Source organism: Erythrolamprus reginae, chromosome 13 (assembly GCF_031021105.1).
Source record: "Erythrolamprus reginae isolate rEryReg1 chromosome 13, rEryReg1.hap1, whole genome shotgun sequence".
Lineage (NCBI taxonomy): Eukaryota > Metazoa > Chordata > Lepidosauria > Squamata > Dipsadidae > Erythrolamprus > Erythrolamprus reginae.
The window spans coordinates 6,571,231-6,588,512 of NC_091962.1; the positions used below are offsets into that span (position 1 = coordinate 6,571,231).

At 48.0% G+C, this 17,282-nt stretch overlaps 1 protein-coding gene across 1 annotated transcript; it reads right to left on the reverse strand.

Annotated features, from left to right (window-relative positions):
- Positions 1-6,494: 6,494 nt before the first annotated feature.
- On the reverse strand, positions 6,495-17,049 carry CFL1 (cofilin 1). Its single transcript, XM_070766336.1, has 4 exons — positions 16,764-17,049; positions 12,205-12,512; positions 10,114-10,190; positions 6,495-7,478 (listed from the first exon to the last, which is right to left on the reverse strand). Exons 1-4 carry the CDS (start codon positions 16,764-16,766, stop codon positions 7,366-7,368), a joined length of 501 nt encoding a protein of 166 aa, XP_070622437.1. The 5' UTR covers positions 16,767-17,049; the 3' UTR covers positions 6,495-7,365.
- Positions 17,050-17,282: the final 233 nt, after the last annotated feature.

The following is a 17,282-nucleotide window of genomic DNA, read 5'->3' on the forward strand; positions in this document are numbered from 1 at the left end:
TTCGTGGCACCGGACCAGATTACCTCAGGGACCGCCTTCTGCTGCACGAATCCCAGCGACCAGTTAGGTCCCACAGAGTGAGCCTTCTCCGGGTCCCGTCGACTAAACAATGTCGCCTGGCGGGACCCAGGGGAAGAGCCTTCTCTGTGGCGGCCCCGGCCCTCTGGAACCAACTGCCCCCAGAGATTAGAACTGCCCCCACCCTCCTTGCCTTTCGTAAGCAACTTAAAACCCACCTCTGCTGCCAGGCATGGGGGAATTGAGGTCCTCTTTCCCCCTAGGCCTTTACAATTCTATGCATGGTATGTATGTATGTTTGGTTTTTATATTAATGGATTTTTAATCATTTCTAATATCAGATTACTATTGTACACTGTTTTATTGTTGCTATTAGCCGCCCCGAGTCTCCGGAGAGGGGCGGCATACAAATCCAATAAGTAAGTAAGTAAGTAAGTAAGTAAGTAAGTAAGTAAGTAAGGAAGGAAGGAAGGAAGGAAGGAAGGAAGGAAGGAAGGAAGGAAGGAAGGAAGGAAGGAAGGAAATAATAAATAAATAAATAAATAAACCTCCAGTGATGGAGCACCCACAACTTCTGGTGGCAAGCTGTTCCGCTGGTTAATAGTTCTGCCAAGAAATTTCTCCTTAGTTCCAGGTTGCTTCTCTCCTTGATTAGTTCCCATCCATTCTTTTTTGTCCTGCCTTCAGCTGTTTTGGAGAATAGGTTGACTCCCCTGTGACAGCCCCTTAGATATTGGAAAATGTGCTATCATGACACCCCTCAATCTTTCCTTTGTTAGGCTAAACTTCCTAACAGATTCAAGATAAGGTAGCTCTAATAAATTAGTTGAGCTGAGCGCATGTCATGTGAACTTGGATATCAAAGTGGGAAATACAGGAATCTTATGTTTTTTTTCTCCCCTAACAAATACAGTGGTACCTCTACTTATGAACTTCATTCATTCCGTGACCAGGTTCTTAAGTAGAAAAGTTTTTAAGAAGAAGCAATTTTTTCCCATAGGAATCAATGTAAAAGCAAATAATGTGTGCGATTGGGGAAACCACAGGGAGGCTGGAGGCCCTGTTTCCTCCCAGGAAATTCCTAGAGAAGCCCCACGGAGGCTTCTTCCTGCCTTTTTCAGCCCTGTTTCCTCAAAGGAGATTCCTAGAGAGGCCCTACGGAGGCTTCTCCCCGCCTTTTCCGGCCTTGTTTCCTCCCAGGAGATACCTAGAGGTCCCTTCGCCCTGCCTTTTCCTGTTACAGTTTTGGAGGCTCGGGTTTGTAAGTAGAAAATGGTTCTTGGGAAGAGGCAAAAAAATATTGAACACCCAGTTCTTATCTAGAAAAGTTCGTAAGGAGAGGCGTTCTTAGGTAGAGGTACCACTGTAACCTAAAAAAATAATCACCTTATTGGAATAGTTGTTGTGCCTGCAGTAATATATCAATTCCCTTGTTCTTTCTGGAAAAGTTTTCATTTCTACATTCACCATAATGCAGTATGCTGATCCAGCTTGCCTATTTATTAAACCTGTGATTCGTTAACCAGTTTAGCAAACCAAACCATGGTAGGTCAGCCGGGCCTGCATTTTGGTTTGCCCACCCAAACCCAAATCACCCACATTAAGGATTTAGTGTAATGTTTAAATTATTCTTACCTTCCTTTTAACGTCAGTTTGCACTGTCCGAAATAATATAATTCGCTTGTTTTCAGTTGAATTTTAATTTAAAACAATTTAGCGTCTGTGCTCTGTGCTTCTCCCCATCGCATAAGCTTTCGCAATTTGTAAACGTCTAATGAAACGGCCAAGCTATAATTGCTAAGCACTTCCAAACGTCCAGTCGTTATTGAAATGGGATTATTATACCGCACGAATCCCAGCGACCGATAAGGCCCCACAGAGTTGGCCTTCTCCGGGTCCCGTCGACTAAACAATGTCGTTTGGCGGGCCCCAGGGGAAGAGCCTTCTCTGTGGCGGCCCCGGCCCTCTGGAATCAGCTCCCTCCGGAGATTAGAACTGCCCCCACCCTCCTTGTCTTTCGTAAGCTACTCAAGACCCACTTATATCGCCAGGCATGGGGCAACTGAGACACCTTCCCCAGGCTTTTATACTTTATGTTTGGTATGTATGTGTTGTTTGGTTTTAAATGATAGGGTTTTATATGTTTTTTTCTCTTTTAATATTAGATTTGTTCCACTGTAATATTGTTTTTATTATTGTTGTGAGCCGCCCCGAGTCTGCGGAGAGGGGCGGCATACAAATCTAATAAATTATTATTATTATTTTCTGCATAGGAATTATTCCACCTCGTTAAATGCAACTACCCTTTAGACTATATAAAGGACTGGTGAATTCTAAGGCGTAACTCGCAGGGTCGTTGGGAAGATAGAGCAGAGGCGAATGAGCACGTTGGAATAGTTTTAAGTGTGAAGATGGCATGCAGACACATTTGAGGAGGGGTTCTGGAGGAGGAGGAAGAGAACGATTACGGGATCTTTGGTGGCCTGAGCTTGTTGGTTTTACCTGCAGACATTTCGCGACCAAACTAGGTAACACCATCAATGAGTAGAGGAGGAAGGGAATGAGGAAGGATATTGGTTCTTGGTGGTCTCTGAGCTTAGTGGTTTTCTTCAGACATTTCATAACCAAACTAAGTAACACCATCAATGAGTAGAGGAGGAAGGGAGTGAGTAAGAATATTGGTTCTTGGCGGTCTCTGAACTTAGTAGCTTTCTTCAGACATTTCATAACCAAACTAGGTAACACCATCAATGAGTAGAGGAGGGGGATGAGGAACAATATTGGTTCTTCTTGGTCTCTGAGCTTGGTGGGTTTTTCTTGCAGACGTTTCATGACCAAACTAGGGAACATCAACAGTTCTAGAAGAGAGTGGAGTTTGGGAGGGCAGGAGAGGAAGAGAGAATGGTGGAAGAGGAGGGACATCTATGGGATCCTTAGTGCTCTCTGAGCTTAGTAGTTTCTTGCAGACGTTTCGTGACCAAGCTAGGGAACAGCATCAGTGTTAGAAAGATGATTTTTGCTTATTTGAGCATTGATGAGGTTACGTAGTTTGGTCATAAAACGTCCGCAAGGGAACCTCCCAGCTGAGCTCAAATACAAAAAATAAATAAATAAAGGGAACACTTAAAACAACACAATATAACTCCAATAAATCAAACTTCTGTAAAATCAAAGGAAACAACCCTGATTGACAATCGATTTCACACACACATTCAACTTTGGGCTCAATGGGAACACTCCGCAGTCTGCATTGGTTGCCGATCAATTTCAGGTCACAATTCAAAGTGTTGGTTATGACCTATAAAGCCCTTCATGGCATCGGGCCAGAATATCTCCGAGACCGCCTTCTGCCGCACGAATCCCAGCGACCGATTAGATCCCACAGAGTTGGCCTTCTCCGAGTCCCGTCGACTAAACAATGTCTGGCGGGTCCCAGTGGAAGAGCCTTCTCTGTGGTGGCCCCGACTCTCTGGAACCAGTCCCCCCCCCCCTCCTTGCCTTTCGTAAACTCCTTAAAACCCACCTCTGCCAGCAGGCATGGGGGAATTGAGACATCTCCCCCAGGCCTATACAGTTTATGCATGGTATGTTTGTGTGTATGTCTGCTTTAATAACAGGGTTTTTAAAAATTATTAGATTTGTCATGAATTGTTTTATTGTTGTTGTGAGCCGCCCCGAGTCTACGGAAAGGGGCGGCATACAAATCTAATAAATGAATAAATGAATAAATTTCATTCATTCAGATCTAGGATGTGTTCTTTGAGGGTTCTCTTTTATTTTTTTGTTTTCTTCTGAAGGGAGGCGGTGCGATTTCTTCCTTCAGGAATTGTGGGTGTCCTTCATCCCAAGGGCATCATCATCATCATCACCTCCTTTCTTGATGATGTACTAAGGAGGAACAGCCAAGCTTCGCCAAGGTGATTCAGCGGCAGTGTGCCCGAAGGCGCAGTGAATGATCGGGCAAGATTGGAGAGCCCCACCTAGACAGGACTTTGGTCTCACCTGGTGGGGCTGCAGGAACCTGATTAGCCGCACCCAAGCAGCCGAGAGCGGATAGGCCGAGCTTTCGATGGCATTCCCTGGAAATGGAGATTGTTCCAATGGGGGGGCGGGTTCCATCCCTGGGAGACTGTGCCTTGGGTCACGCCAGGCGAAGGAACCTACCTTGTGCAAATAGGAAAGGTGGGTTAATAATAATAATAATAATAATAATTTATTAGATTTGCATGCCGCCCCTCTCCGAGGACTTGGAGCGGCTCACAACAGGACAATATACAAATCCAATAGTTTAAAAAAAAAAAATTTAAAAGGAATCCTCAATCTGAGTCTGTGTTAGCAAAAACTGCAGAAGGATTTAGGGGTCGTGATTTCTGACAGCCTCAAAATGGGTGAGCAGTGCGGTCGGGTGGTAGGAAAAGCGAGTAGGATGCTTGGCTGCATAGCTAGAGGTATAACAAGCAGGAAGAGGGAGATTGTGATCCCCTTATATAGAGCGCTGGTGAGACCACATTTGGAATAATACTGTGTTCAGTTCTGGAGACCTCACTTACAAAAAGATATTGATAAAATTGAACGGGTCCAAAGACGGGCTACAAGAATGGTGGAAGGTCTTAAGCATAAAACGTATCAGGAAAGACTTCATGGACTCAATCTGTATAGTCTGGAGGACAGAAGGAAAAGGGGGGACACGATCGAAACATTTAAATATGTCAAAGGGTTAAATAAGGTTCAGGAGGGAAGGGTTTTTAATAGGAAAGTGAACACAAGAACAAGGGGACACAATCTGAAGTTAGTTGGGGGAAAGATCAAAAGCAACGTGAGAAAATATTATTTTACTGAAAGAGTAGTAGATCCTTGGAACAAACTTTCCAGCAGACGTGGTTGGTAAATCCACAGGAACCGAATTTAAACATGCCTGGGATAAACATAGATCCGTCCTAAGATAAAATACAAAAAATAGTATAAGGGCAGACTAGATGGATCATGAGGTCTTTTTCTGCCGTCAGTCTTCTATGTTTCTTATAAAAAATAATCATACAACTCAAACAAACCATACATAAATTATAGTAGGTAAGGGGTTCCTTTGAAGTTCTGCAATCTCAGAACTCCTGTCTCGTCTGTAGTCCTGGATTTATGGCTGTCCGCTTTAAGGGTCCCAACTCATGATTTGACATTTTTTGTGGCTAGAGACAAGTGAGTTTTGGCCTCTTTTGATGTTTCTTGCCATAAATTGAATAAATAAATAAAATCAAATCTGGCTTCCCCATTGTCACAAAAGGGGATCACGTCTTTCTCACACACACACATGGGCGCTGCCAGTCATAAACATGGAATTGGTTGCCAAGCATCCAAATTTTGATCATATGACCTTGAGGATGTTGCAATGGTGATGTGAAAAAAAAGGGGCCATTAAGTGACTTTTTCTCAGGGTTTTTCCCCCCCTGTAACTTTCAAGTCGCTAAATTAATCATTGTTAAATTGAAGCCTCAAGTGAACCACAATCAACTCACAAGCTGGCTTAAAAATCTGTTTTGCCTTCTGCAAAACTGCACCCAATCTTGAGTTTCTTCACAATGTGTTTTTTTTTTCACAATGTGTGTGTTTTTAAAAAATCACACACACCTTTTTCCTGAAAGTTTTACAACCTGGATGGATTTGTCTTGAGAGAGAAGGGCGTGAGATTTCTGTTCCAAGCCTGCGTGGAAATCTGTTCGGCGAAATTGGGAGAGAAACCTAGATTAGCTATCGCTGGAGATTTGCTCCCAACCCTGAAGGCATCCTGGTTAGATATTAACTACCTTTGAGAAGCTTGGACGTTTAATTTGCCCCCTGCCTGCCTGCCACTTAAAAAGGGCAGTTTTCTCAACCTTGAAAACTGGTGGACTTCAAACTCCCAGGTGAATTCTTGGAGTTGAGGTTGAGAATTTAAATTTTAGGGGGGGGGGGGGCGGGAGTCACTCTAAAAAGGTGGGACAATTAAAAAAAATTATTAAAAGGCAAAATTGTTAGCTCACTTCATCAAACTCATGGTTAATCAAATGTAGGATTTTTTAAAGAGAAGGTGGAAGAACCACCCACTGGGGTTTTGGGTCAGAAATATACAAAATTTCAAAATTGTAAATATTTTGCCTCTGGGATTCCAGAACTGGGAGGTAAAAGCCTTGGGACTGGGGAGAAAAAAGGAAATTTCATGCAGGGTCCTGCTCACACCCAGATATGAACTAGGGAACACCATCGGTGCAAAAAGGGGGGAATTTGCAACAAACCCAACTCCCATTTAGTATCCCACTGATTATATTCCCTAGTTGGGTCACGAAACGTCCGCCAAGGAAACGAACAAGTTCGCAGAGCCCCAACGACGCCACCGTTCAACCCTGAGCGGCAAGTTGTTCAACAAAGAGATGTGTCCCAGATTTTGAACATCAGCCTCTCCCCCCGCCCCCCAAAGCGAATAAAACCAGGCCAGACGTCAATAGTTAGAATTATTATTATTTTTTTATTACTCAATTCATGTTCTTGGTGGTGCTGCTTCCATAAAAGTTTGTTAATTCCACCCCCAACGTAGAGATGGGTGCAACTGGTTTTCCACAATATTTTATTTGTACACGGTACTACAGACAAGCACAAAGCTACTATGGCAGCTAAGAGGAGGAGGAGGAGGAGGGAGAGGAAATAATCACAGGGAGGGGGGAGGGAGCACAGTTGCCATTCCACACTTTCTCAGAGGAAAAACACGCAGACCCATTTTTTTTAGTAAAAAAAAAAAGAACAAAAAAACCCCTTTTTCCTTTTTTGTACAAACTGGAAAACTGACTTAATTCTGTGGAAATTAGGGTCCCCGTCGATCCCAACCATTGGCTGCTTACCGCCACCCCCCCTTGAAAGAGGAGAATTTGGAGGAAGCAGGTGGACCAAAAGAAAACCAAGGAGGAGGGCTGAGGAATGGAGACCCCTCCTTTTAGGAATGTCACCTCGAGGGTTTGAGGACGGGTGGGGAAGAGAGAGAGAGAAAGAAAGAGAAGGAAGCAAGGAAGGAGGCAAAGGGGCTGGGGAGGAGTGGAGGAGGGGGTGAGGGAAAGAAATAAGCTGTAGCACGTTTGGCAAATTTGAGCAGCAGGCTGCAGGCCAACTGCTGAGATGGGAGAAAAAAAGAGAGAGAGAGCACCAGGCGAGGGAAGATGAGAAGGCAGGGAAAACAAAACCAAAAAAAAGGAAATAATTGGAATGGAACTGAGAAAAGGACCCCCCACAACCCCACCCCACCCCCAACAGTAGCATGGGGCCATTAACATGGAAGCTCCAGAGTCACTGGCACGACAGGGGACCCGGGAACGGGAGGAGGGGCTCTCACACGGGCTTGCCCTCCAAGCTGATGACGCAGCTGCCTCCCAGCTTTTCCGCTAGACTCTGGCGGTCTTTAATGTCTTCTAGGCCGTTTGCTTGCCACTCGTGCTTGATCCCTGGTGGGGGGGGGGAAGAGAGAGAGAGGAAGGAGAGGTAAGATTTGATGGGGTACTGTACAAATCCAATAAATAAATAAATTTCTCTCTCGAGACACAATGAGACAAAACTCCTCACTGGCGACAGGAAGGGCATCCGGCCATTGAACACTCTGCTAGATGTATTCAGTAGCCCAGGCTCTACCTCATGTAAGGGATTATAGGGCCATTAAATGATGATGATGGAAGGGACCTCGGAGGTCTTCTAGTCCACCCCCCCCCCTGCTCAAGGCAGGATACCAGGGACAGGCAATTTATTTTCGCAAGGGGCCCACCGGAGAAATTGGGACTGTGGCAGAGCGCCATACCGAGACGGCTGAGAAATGGGTAGGCACGCCCGGGTGCACACAGACTAAATTATAAAAAAAATAAATTGCAGTGTCCTTTGTAATAAAAAGCCACCTACACAGACCAGACCAGAAGAGTTACATCTAGGCTGGGGTCATAGAAATGCCTTACAAAAAAGTATTTTTATTAAAAACTAAAAAGTAAAAAAAAAGTATTTTTATTAAAAACTAAAAAGTACAGGTAGCCAAGCCTACGTCCGTTCATTGAGTGATCATTCAAAGTTAGAACGGCAGTTTTAAGAAGTGAGCAGTGAACAATTTCTTTTTAAAATACTTTATGTCCGTTGTAGCATCCCTGTGATCAAAATTAAGACGCCTGGCATCTGACAAGTGGGGTTGCTAATGTTAACAATGGCGGCGATTCACTTAAGTGGAGCAAGAGAGGTTGGAAAAGCGGGGGGAGGGGGGGCAAACCCACTTAACAAATCCTTCACTACTTAGCAACAGAAATGTTAGGCTCAATTGTCATAAGTCGAGCACTACCTGTGAACCATGTAAGTCAATCAGGGCTGGACAGAGACAACCCGAGGGCCATAAAATACCTAGGTCTGCCTTATAGTAATAGCATTTAGACTTCTATACAGCTTCACAGTGCTTTTACAGCCCTCTCTAAGGGGTTTACAGAATCAGCCTGTTGCCCCCAACAATCTGGGGCCTCATTTTACCCACCTCGGAAGGACAGAAGGCTGAGTCAACCTTGAGCCGGTGGTGAGATTTGAACTGCTGAACAACAGCTAGCAGTTATCACTCTAACCACTGCACCACCTTGGCTCTTATACTCTTAGATTTTATATTATAAATACCATTATCTCCTCACTGGCTGTTGACCTCCTTCCCCCCCGCCCCCACCCCATCCCCACCCAGAGAACAGAATCCTGGCTGCAGAAAAAGCAAATTTAAAAGCTAGGAAAGCAAATTATTTTGAAGTGGCTTATATAATAACAGAGTTGGATGGGGCTTCAGAGGTCTTCTAGCCCACCCCCCTGCTTAGGTAGGAAAACCTATCCCGCTTTCTCCTCCGAGCACCAAAGTTTGCACTAGAAAGAAGGGGAGACAACTGTACCCCAGAACTTCCAGCGAGAACAGGAGATAATCCTAAATCATTTCCAATGTTAAACTCCCAGCATCTCCTGAGACCCTTTGGTATTGGGCAGCATAGAAGTTGAATGGATGAATGAATGGGGGCTGGGGTGTCAGAAAGATCCAAACTGGCTGAACAGCTGGTCCTCGACTTACGACACTGGGGACCAGGATTTTCCACCATTAAGCAAGCCCGCTGCTATAATTGTGCCGTGCCCGATTTTATGATTCTTGCCACAATTGGTTAACCATCCATGGTTGCAAAAGTGAATTGCCCGGTTGCTAAGTGAATCTGGCTTCCACCCACTCGAGTTTTTTGTCATTAAGCCACGCATATTGATCGCCATAGCCTTGAGACCCATGCGACGGCTGTAAATAAGTACACGCCGGGGGGGTGGGTGCCAAGTGGCTGAATTGTGGTGATCGCACGACCGCGCAGGGTGCGAGGACTGGCGCTTAGTGACTTCCTTTCAAATGCTGCTGCCATTTCAAACAAGTGAATGGTTATAAGTCGAGGACTTATAACCATTGCAGTAGCAATTCAACAGGGGGTGGGGAGGGAAATAAGGCGGCTCGAATGATTTGGATACTTAAAAGATCCCTCAGGTTTTGGGAAGACGGCTAAATTCAGAATTAGACATTTCGTCAGTTGTCAAAACCTCCCAGAGCCTTTTCTAAAATTAGTGGGTCTTAAAAGTCCAGAGGAATCGGCCCAATTTGAGATATCACAGGTAGTCCTCGACTTACGAGGCCCAAATTTATGCCACTGAAGTGGAACGTTTGCTAAGCGAGCTCTGCCCTATTTTACGACTTGTCTTGTCGCTGTTGTAAAGGGAACCCTTAGCATTTGTTAATAACCCCCATCGTTAAGTGAACCTGGCTTCCCCGTTGGTTTGGCCTGTCCGAAGATCGCAAAAGGGGATTGCATGACACTCCCCCCCCCCCCTTGGCTCAGTTGCCAAGGGTTCCAATTTTGATCCAGGTGACCAAGGGGTTGCAAATGTTATATAAGGGTGATAAACCGCCGCTTTTCATTAACGGTCATTAAATGAACTGTTGTGATTCAGGGACTGCCTGTAATTTCATTCCACTTGCTTCCCGTTTCTAACCGCTGGTGTCAGGGCCTCCCTCCAGCCAATGGGGATTTTCTCCCACCTGCCGGCTCTCACCTGGAAATTTCTTCTTGAGGGCATCCTTAGAGCTGGCGTAGATCATCTTGCTCTTCAAAGGAGCACTCTCGGGCGCCCTGCAGGGGAGAGAGAAAGCAGCTTTCACACAACCCAGGGACGGCCTCCCCACCCCCACCACTCTGCCATTTATTTTCATTTATTAAAGTGTTTTAAACTACCCTACGAGGGGACTTGTGTTGATGCTATGGAAGAAGCAGCTTTTTCCAAAAGGAAGCCAACGTGGAAGAGGTCATTCGTTAATAAATTCCCCCAAACAGAAATGTAAAACTTATGGGTCACTTCACAGTGCTTTACAGACTTCTCCTAAGCAGTTTACAGAGTCAGACCCCAACAATCTGGATCTCCAATTTTACCGACCTCGGGAGGACAGAAGGTTGAGTCAATTTGGAGCCAGTCAGGATCAAACTCCTGGCAATAGGCAATTTACTTGCAATATTGCATTCTAACCACAGGGAGGGGAGGGAGGGAGGGAGAGAAGGAGAGAAGGAATGAATGAATGAAGGAAGAAAAATGGAGGGGGGAAAGAAGGGAAATAGCACTTAAGACTTATATACCGCTTTACCGCCCTCTTTACACCGTTTAGAGTCAGCCTCGAACAATCTGGGTCCTTATTTTACCATCCTCAGAAGGACAGAAGGCTGAGTCAACCTTGAGCTGGTCAGGAATCTGGCAATCGGTAGTCGGGAGAATTAGCCTGCAATGCTGCACTACAACCACTGCACCCCCACGGCTCAAATGGGGGGCGGGGCATTCTCAGGAGGAGGAGGAGGAGCGCTTCACACGAACCCTGCACCTCCCATTAACCCAGCACTTTGAGTCTTGCTGCTTGGGGGATGTAACACGCGAAGGAGCCAAAAAGCTTCCCCATCATCAGACAAGGCCTCGTAACTGCGGTCAAAGAGGTTGACAGGAGGTGCACTTTTAAAATTCAATCGAAAGACTAGAGGACAGAAAGATGTGGGGCCTCCAACCTTAGCCATTTTTAACACTCGTGGACTTCAACTCCCAGAATTCCTCAGGCATCTTGAAATCCAAGCTGTCAAGATTGGAGACCCCGGGGTTTAGACCCTCCCCTGCACACTCTTTTCAGAAGGCCCCCTACTACGATGGCCGAGGAGCTGCAAGCCAGCCCAGCCCCAGACACTCTGTGTTTCCAAGTCCTCAATTATACAGATCATCCCAAGTTAATTATTGTTTTCTCGCCCCAGCTTAACACACTGGGAGCGAAGCAGCCGTCTAGAAGTCTATTCCCCAGCTACGGAGGTTGGCCGGGAGAGGAGATCGGGCGGGATAAGGGGCTTGTCTTCCCACGGTGCTTTTTAATTTTAAAGGTGGGGAGGAAAGCTCAATCTCACCCACACCCAGCTCTTTGCGCCCATCTGGGAGGGGCCGTATCCCACCCCACATGGTGATGGGAGCTAAATCGCCTCCTTAATGGCACACAGCCAACCAGCTTTGGTTACGGAAGGATGAAGCTGCCAATTCAGACAAGAGGCTGGTGATAAGGCGCCAGTCCTCATCCTCTCCCCCCCCCCATAAGGGAGCAGCCTAGGCAACTCAGAATAACAGAGTTGGAAGGGACCTTGGGAGATCTTCTAGTCCAACTCATGCCTCTAAAAGCAAGACTTGGTTGAATGAGCGGAATAGGGCAGAAAGAAGCTTTCCCTGTTCAGTATTCAGCCTTTGGCCACAGAGAAAAGGGTGTTTGAAAGGGAGAGTGGGTGTATAACCATACAGAAAGGAAGGAAGAAGGGAGGAGGAAAGAAGGACAAAGAACGAGGGAGGAGAAAGCAAAGAAGGAGAAAGAGGAAGGGAGGAGAAAGAGAGCAAGCAAGCAAGGAAAAAGAAACGAGGAGGAAGGGAGATGACAGACAGCAAGGAAGGACGGAAAGAAGGAAAGAGGTACAGCTTGATGTAATCGAAGGAAGGAAGGAAGGAAGGACAGAAGGAAGAACAAAGGAGAAAGGAAGGAGAAAGACAAAGAAGGAGAAAGAGGGAAGAAGTGAGGAGGAACAGAGCGAGAAAGAAGAGAAGGAAGAGACAAGGAAGGAGGAGGGAAGGGAGCCTCACCAGAAGAGGAAGACTAAATCTTCCTTTTTGCTCTCCTTGGTTTCATAGGTGGCGTCATAGAGGGCGTAGCGGCAGTCGCTGGGGGGCAGCATGGCGACGAAGTGCAGGTAGGGGTCATCGACGGTGTCTCCCAGGTCGCCCACCAGGATCTCCTTGCCGGCCTCCAGGATGATCTTCTTCTTGTCCTCGCTCAGGCAGAAGATGACGGCCTTCTTGCGCTTCTTCTGCTCCTCCTGGGGGGCGTGTTTGCGCACCTTCATGTCGTTGAACACCTGGATGACTTTGTCACAGACGGTGACCCCAGAGGCCTGGGGGGGGGGGGGGACCAAGGAGAGAGAAACACTCAGTAACTTGGGGGGGGGGGCAAGGAGGTTGACACAATACAGGAAGTCCACAACTTACGATCACAATTTATGCTGCCCAGTGAGCCTTTTATGAAATGAGCCCCGCCCCCTTTACAGCTCTCCTTCCCACATCTGCTGTGAATCACTGCAGGTGATCGAATTAGTCAGCTCACCTAGCTCACCCTTGACTTTGCAGGTAAAGGACGTTACAAAAAGGGGATCCCGTGACCCCGCCCACAACTGTCATAAAGGCGAATCAGGTGGCAAGCATCCCAGTGTAAATCACAGGACCATGGGGATGCTGCAACCGTCGTGTCCTAAATCCCTTTTTACACCTTTTCACTCTGGTCCTGGACTACCTGGAGTGAATGCACCAGTGCTGCTTCTCAACTGGGCAATGGGTGGACTTCAACTCCCAGAATTCCCTGGCTAGGCAGCCCTCGACTTCTAAGCATTTGTTCACAATGGCACGGAAAAAAGCGAACTACAAAAGCCAAAGTTTTTATACAAGTGCAGCAGCATCCCCACAAGCCATGTGACCAAAACTCAGGCCCCCTTGGCAAACGGCGTCTGTGACATGGGAGGGGGGCTGTCAGATGATTAGCATTTGTGACAGTCCCAGCCAGTTTCCGACAAGCAATGGGGGAAGCAGTGTTCCCTTGAACACCTGCAGTGATTCACTTCACCACCACGGCAGGAAAAAGGTTGTAAAATCAGACGTAATAAACCATATTTCGCTTCTAACAATGGGAATTCTAGCCTTAATTGTCATCCCAAGTAGGTGACCACAGGTACAAGATTACGACAGGTAAGGAAGGAGATTCCAGGCACATGCGAAGTTTTACCCATCACCAGATTCACATAATGGGCTAAACTAGAAAGCACAGCTAACAAACTAGTAGCCCGGATGCTCTTCAAATGCTCTATCCTATTTTGCACAATATTCTGATATTTGGGGAGGGTTGCCACAAAGAAGGGGGGGGGGTTTCCACCTATTCTCCAAAGCACCTGAAGGCAGGACCAAGAAGCAAGGGACGGAAACTAAGCAAGGCAGAAAAGCAGGGGTTGGACTAGATGACCTATAAGGTCCCTTCCAACTCTTGTCAAACTTAGACTAAGGAGAAATTTCCTGACAGGAAGGAAATTCATCAGGTTTGTCTCCAGAGATTGTGGGTGGAGGTTTTTATGAAAAGATATTTGACAGCTATTTTGAGCAGGTTGGACCAGAAGACCTCCAAGATCCCTTTCCAAGGGTTATAGGAAGTCAAGGAATGGATTGCCACAAAAGGCTGCACCGCCCCATCTCTGCCACTTCCTTCCCACCAGAGAGTGCGAACTCTGGCTGCGAAAAGGGAACTGATTTGACTGACTGCGGATGACCCATTTCAGGATAGTGGTGGCTAAGTCCGCACAACGTGTTAAAGTCGGATCGGGGCAGGAGCCCAGCCAATTGTGGCAACCAAGAAGCCGGAATTAGGGTTTGTGTGTTTCGGCATTGCATGTCACGGCAGCTCACCACCCCAGGGGCGGAGGGGCATAAAATCGTGATTACAGAGGCCAGGGAAACTTTGAAGAGTCTATTGAGAAAAAGCAGCAGGATGAAAGGGACACCTTCTTCAAGCCGGCTGCACCGTTTCATTAAAAGCAAGCCTTTCGGAAGGACACCGGCCGAAGAGGCAGCTCTTTCCCATCCAGAGGCAAACTCTGCTCTGACTGAAGGCAGGAGAGCTAGGCGTGGCATCAGCTCACAGAGAGAGAGAGAAAAGAAGGGAACCAAGAAATGCCTCTGGCAATCCCCTCTTCCAGATTTCCCTGGGAGGAAATCCTAGCTTGTTATATCGGAGCTTGTTGGGGAGGGGGAAAAAAGTACAAGCTGAAAAGAGCAGGTTGCCCAAAGCTGGACAGATGGTGCTCGGGCTGCAGCAGAAAGGGAAGTGGCGCCCTGCCGCAGAGAGGGGGGCGGGGAGGCTGGCAAACTGGCGGCTGCAAATGTTCCGAAATGGAAGAAAAGGTTTCAGAGGGAAAGAATTCTGGTCTGCAGAGTTGGAAGCAAGGGGGGGAGGGATTCACCGACCATGGGTTGGAAGGCACTTTGGAGGTCTTCTAATCCAACCTTTAGTCGACCCAGAAGCAAGGGGGAGATGGAAAGCGAGGGAGCACTGAAAGGGTGGAGCAGAAAATGGGGGGGGGGGAAATCAAGCAAAGGGAAAGGCCGGGAACCCCATCAGGAGAGACAACCCTAAGGGGGTCTTTTGGCAGGTAGGGACTGGGGAGAAAGGGAGAGAGGTGAAGGTGCAGAATGAAATGTGGGGAGGGAGAGAATGAGGGCTGCCACCCCCCAAATGTAGGCGGCTCCTTGAAACAATAGCATAGGTACATGGGTAATTCCATACTCTTTGTTCTCCTAAGCATGCTCACAAACACAGAGGGCTATTCTGTATTTCTTGTCTCTTCCCATATATGGACTTGTGAACTGTGATCCCCGTCAGAGATCTGAGGGAGGGACTCCCACAACTCACATCACACAGTGGAAGGCTGTGTCCTCCCTCAATTGTGACCGGGGCCTACAGTTCCCATCATCCCCTCCCTCTCCGCAGCAGCTCATGTTCCCCTCCTGCTCCCATTGTACGGCGCACAGCCCTTTTAAGAGGCGCAGACGCGCAAAGACAGCACAAGGGCCATCGTTTTCTCAGCCATGCGTGGCCGGAGATAAGGAGTCCCTTGTCTTCCAGCCATTTTGGGGGGGAGGCCAGTGAATCTCGGGGAAGGGAGTGGAAAATAACCCCAGCACTTTGCAGTAGGTGCCTGTATGAATATATACATACGCCCCAAAAGCCACCAGATTGCCCAAAAGCTAGTTAGCTTAGGACAAAACCAGACAAAATAAGACAGAGAAATGTGGAAGAGGGGAATAGCAGACCCCTTCCTCCCCATTTCAAAATGGAAGGGGGGGAATGAAGTCCCTAAGAGAGGTACAGCTGAGTTCAGTCTTTCCTAATTTTTTGGGAGGATGGTGGCTGGGGGAGAGAAAGAGAAGATGCCCCCCCCCCAAAAAAAGGGTGAAAAGAGGGTAGCTTTGGGCCAGGAAATATGATATGGGGGGGAAGCTTTCAGGTTTAGGAGGAACTCCCCCCCCCAAAGGGAGGATGAGAAAGCACTCCGCTTTGCTCTTTGGTCCTCATTGCTAGGAAGGCGTTACAGGGAGCTTGGGGAATCATTTCTTCTAGGGGGGGGGGGCAGAGGACTCGCATACCTCCTGACATTTGGGGGAAGGGAAAGAAACCCACCCACCCTCCAAATTGGGAGAAACAGATCCTGACAGGTTGAAGAGAAAAGGAACTCAAGATGAGGAAGGGAAGATGTACAACGGCTACGGGGATACGCCTATACGACCACCACCCCACTTCCTTGCGTTGAAATAAATGTGACCCTCCACACACAAAAATTGGGAGAAATAGTGGGGGGGGCACATATGTCCCCTCATATTTGGGAGAGACCCCCCCCAAAATTGGGAGAGAAAAGGCATTGAGGAAGATAATGGGGGGAGGGCACAGAGACCCTTCAGCCCCCTGACGTGCAAGGGGGGGGGTTGAAAGAAAGGAGACCTTCCACACAGAGAAATTGGGAGAACCGATGGGGGGGGGGGCACACATGTCCCCTCATATTCGGAAAACACCCCCCAAAAGTGGGAGAAAAGGCTTGAGGAAGATAATTGGGGGGGCAGCCCCCTGACAAGCAGGGATGTGTGTAAGAAAGGCGACCCTCCACACACAGGCAGTGGGGGGAGCACTGTCCCCCCCATATTCGGGAGACACCCCCCAAACTGGGAGAGAAAAGGCACTGAGGAAGATAATGGAGGGGCACAGCGACCCTTCAGGGTGAGGGGTGGTGGTGAAAGAAAGGAGACCCTCCACTACACAAATTAAGAGAAGCAGCTTTAAGAGGGGGGTAAGGGTAGAGAAAGAAGAGAAAAAAGGGGAATACAAAGGGAATGTCCGGGGGGGGGGCTTGATGAGAGAATGAAACGAATGAGAAACCCCTCAGAAAAGCCAGAATAGGGACCCCCCCGCCTCAAAGGGGGCGCACGACGGCCTCCCCCTCGCCGCCTCCCTCAGGAAGCCCCCACAAAATGGCGGCCGGGAGACAAGATGGCGGCCTAACGTGGGGTGGGGAGGATGTGTGGAGAAAAGGGGGGGGCAGAGCGGCGGGTCTTACCATGGCGCCGGGCGGTTGAGGCAACGAAAAGAAGGGAGGAGAAGAGGAGGAGGAGGCGGCGGTGCTCTTCGGCGGTCCGGGCTTAGGCGGCAGGCGCGGCTCGGTCGCCTCCTCAAGCACGGCGGCGGCTTAGACTGGCACTGCGAGACTGGCGAGGCCCGAAAGGAACTGCAGCCCCGCCTCGCCTTGGCCCTTCCGCTTTAAAGCCCCGCCCGAGAAGCAGCTTCCGGCCCGGCGCCGCGGAGCCCGTCGGGAAAGCGAGTCTAATCGTTCCCCGCCTTCCTTCTCTTCCTCATCTCCAGGCCGCTTTCTTGTTTGAATGGAGTTTTGGGCGGGGCGAACTGAGAGCATGTGGGCCTCGTTTCCATAGGAACGGGAAGCCATTTTCCCCGGGCCTTCTCATTTCCTTCATTCCAACATTTTTTTTAAAAAAAAAACCCAATTATAATCATTATTATTTTTCAAAAATCGATAATTCTGTATAAGTCTCGTCGGGGACAACTAAAAACAAAATATGTC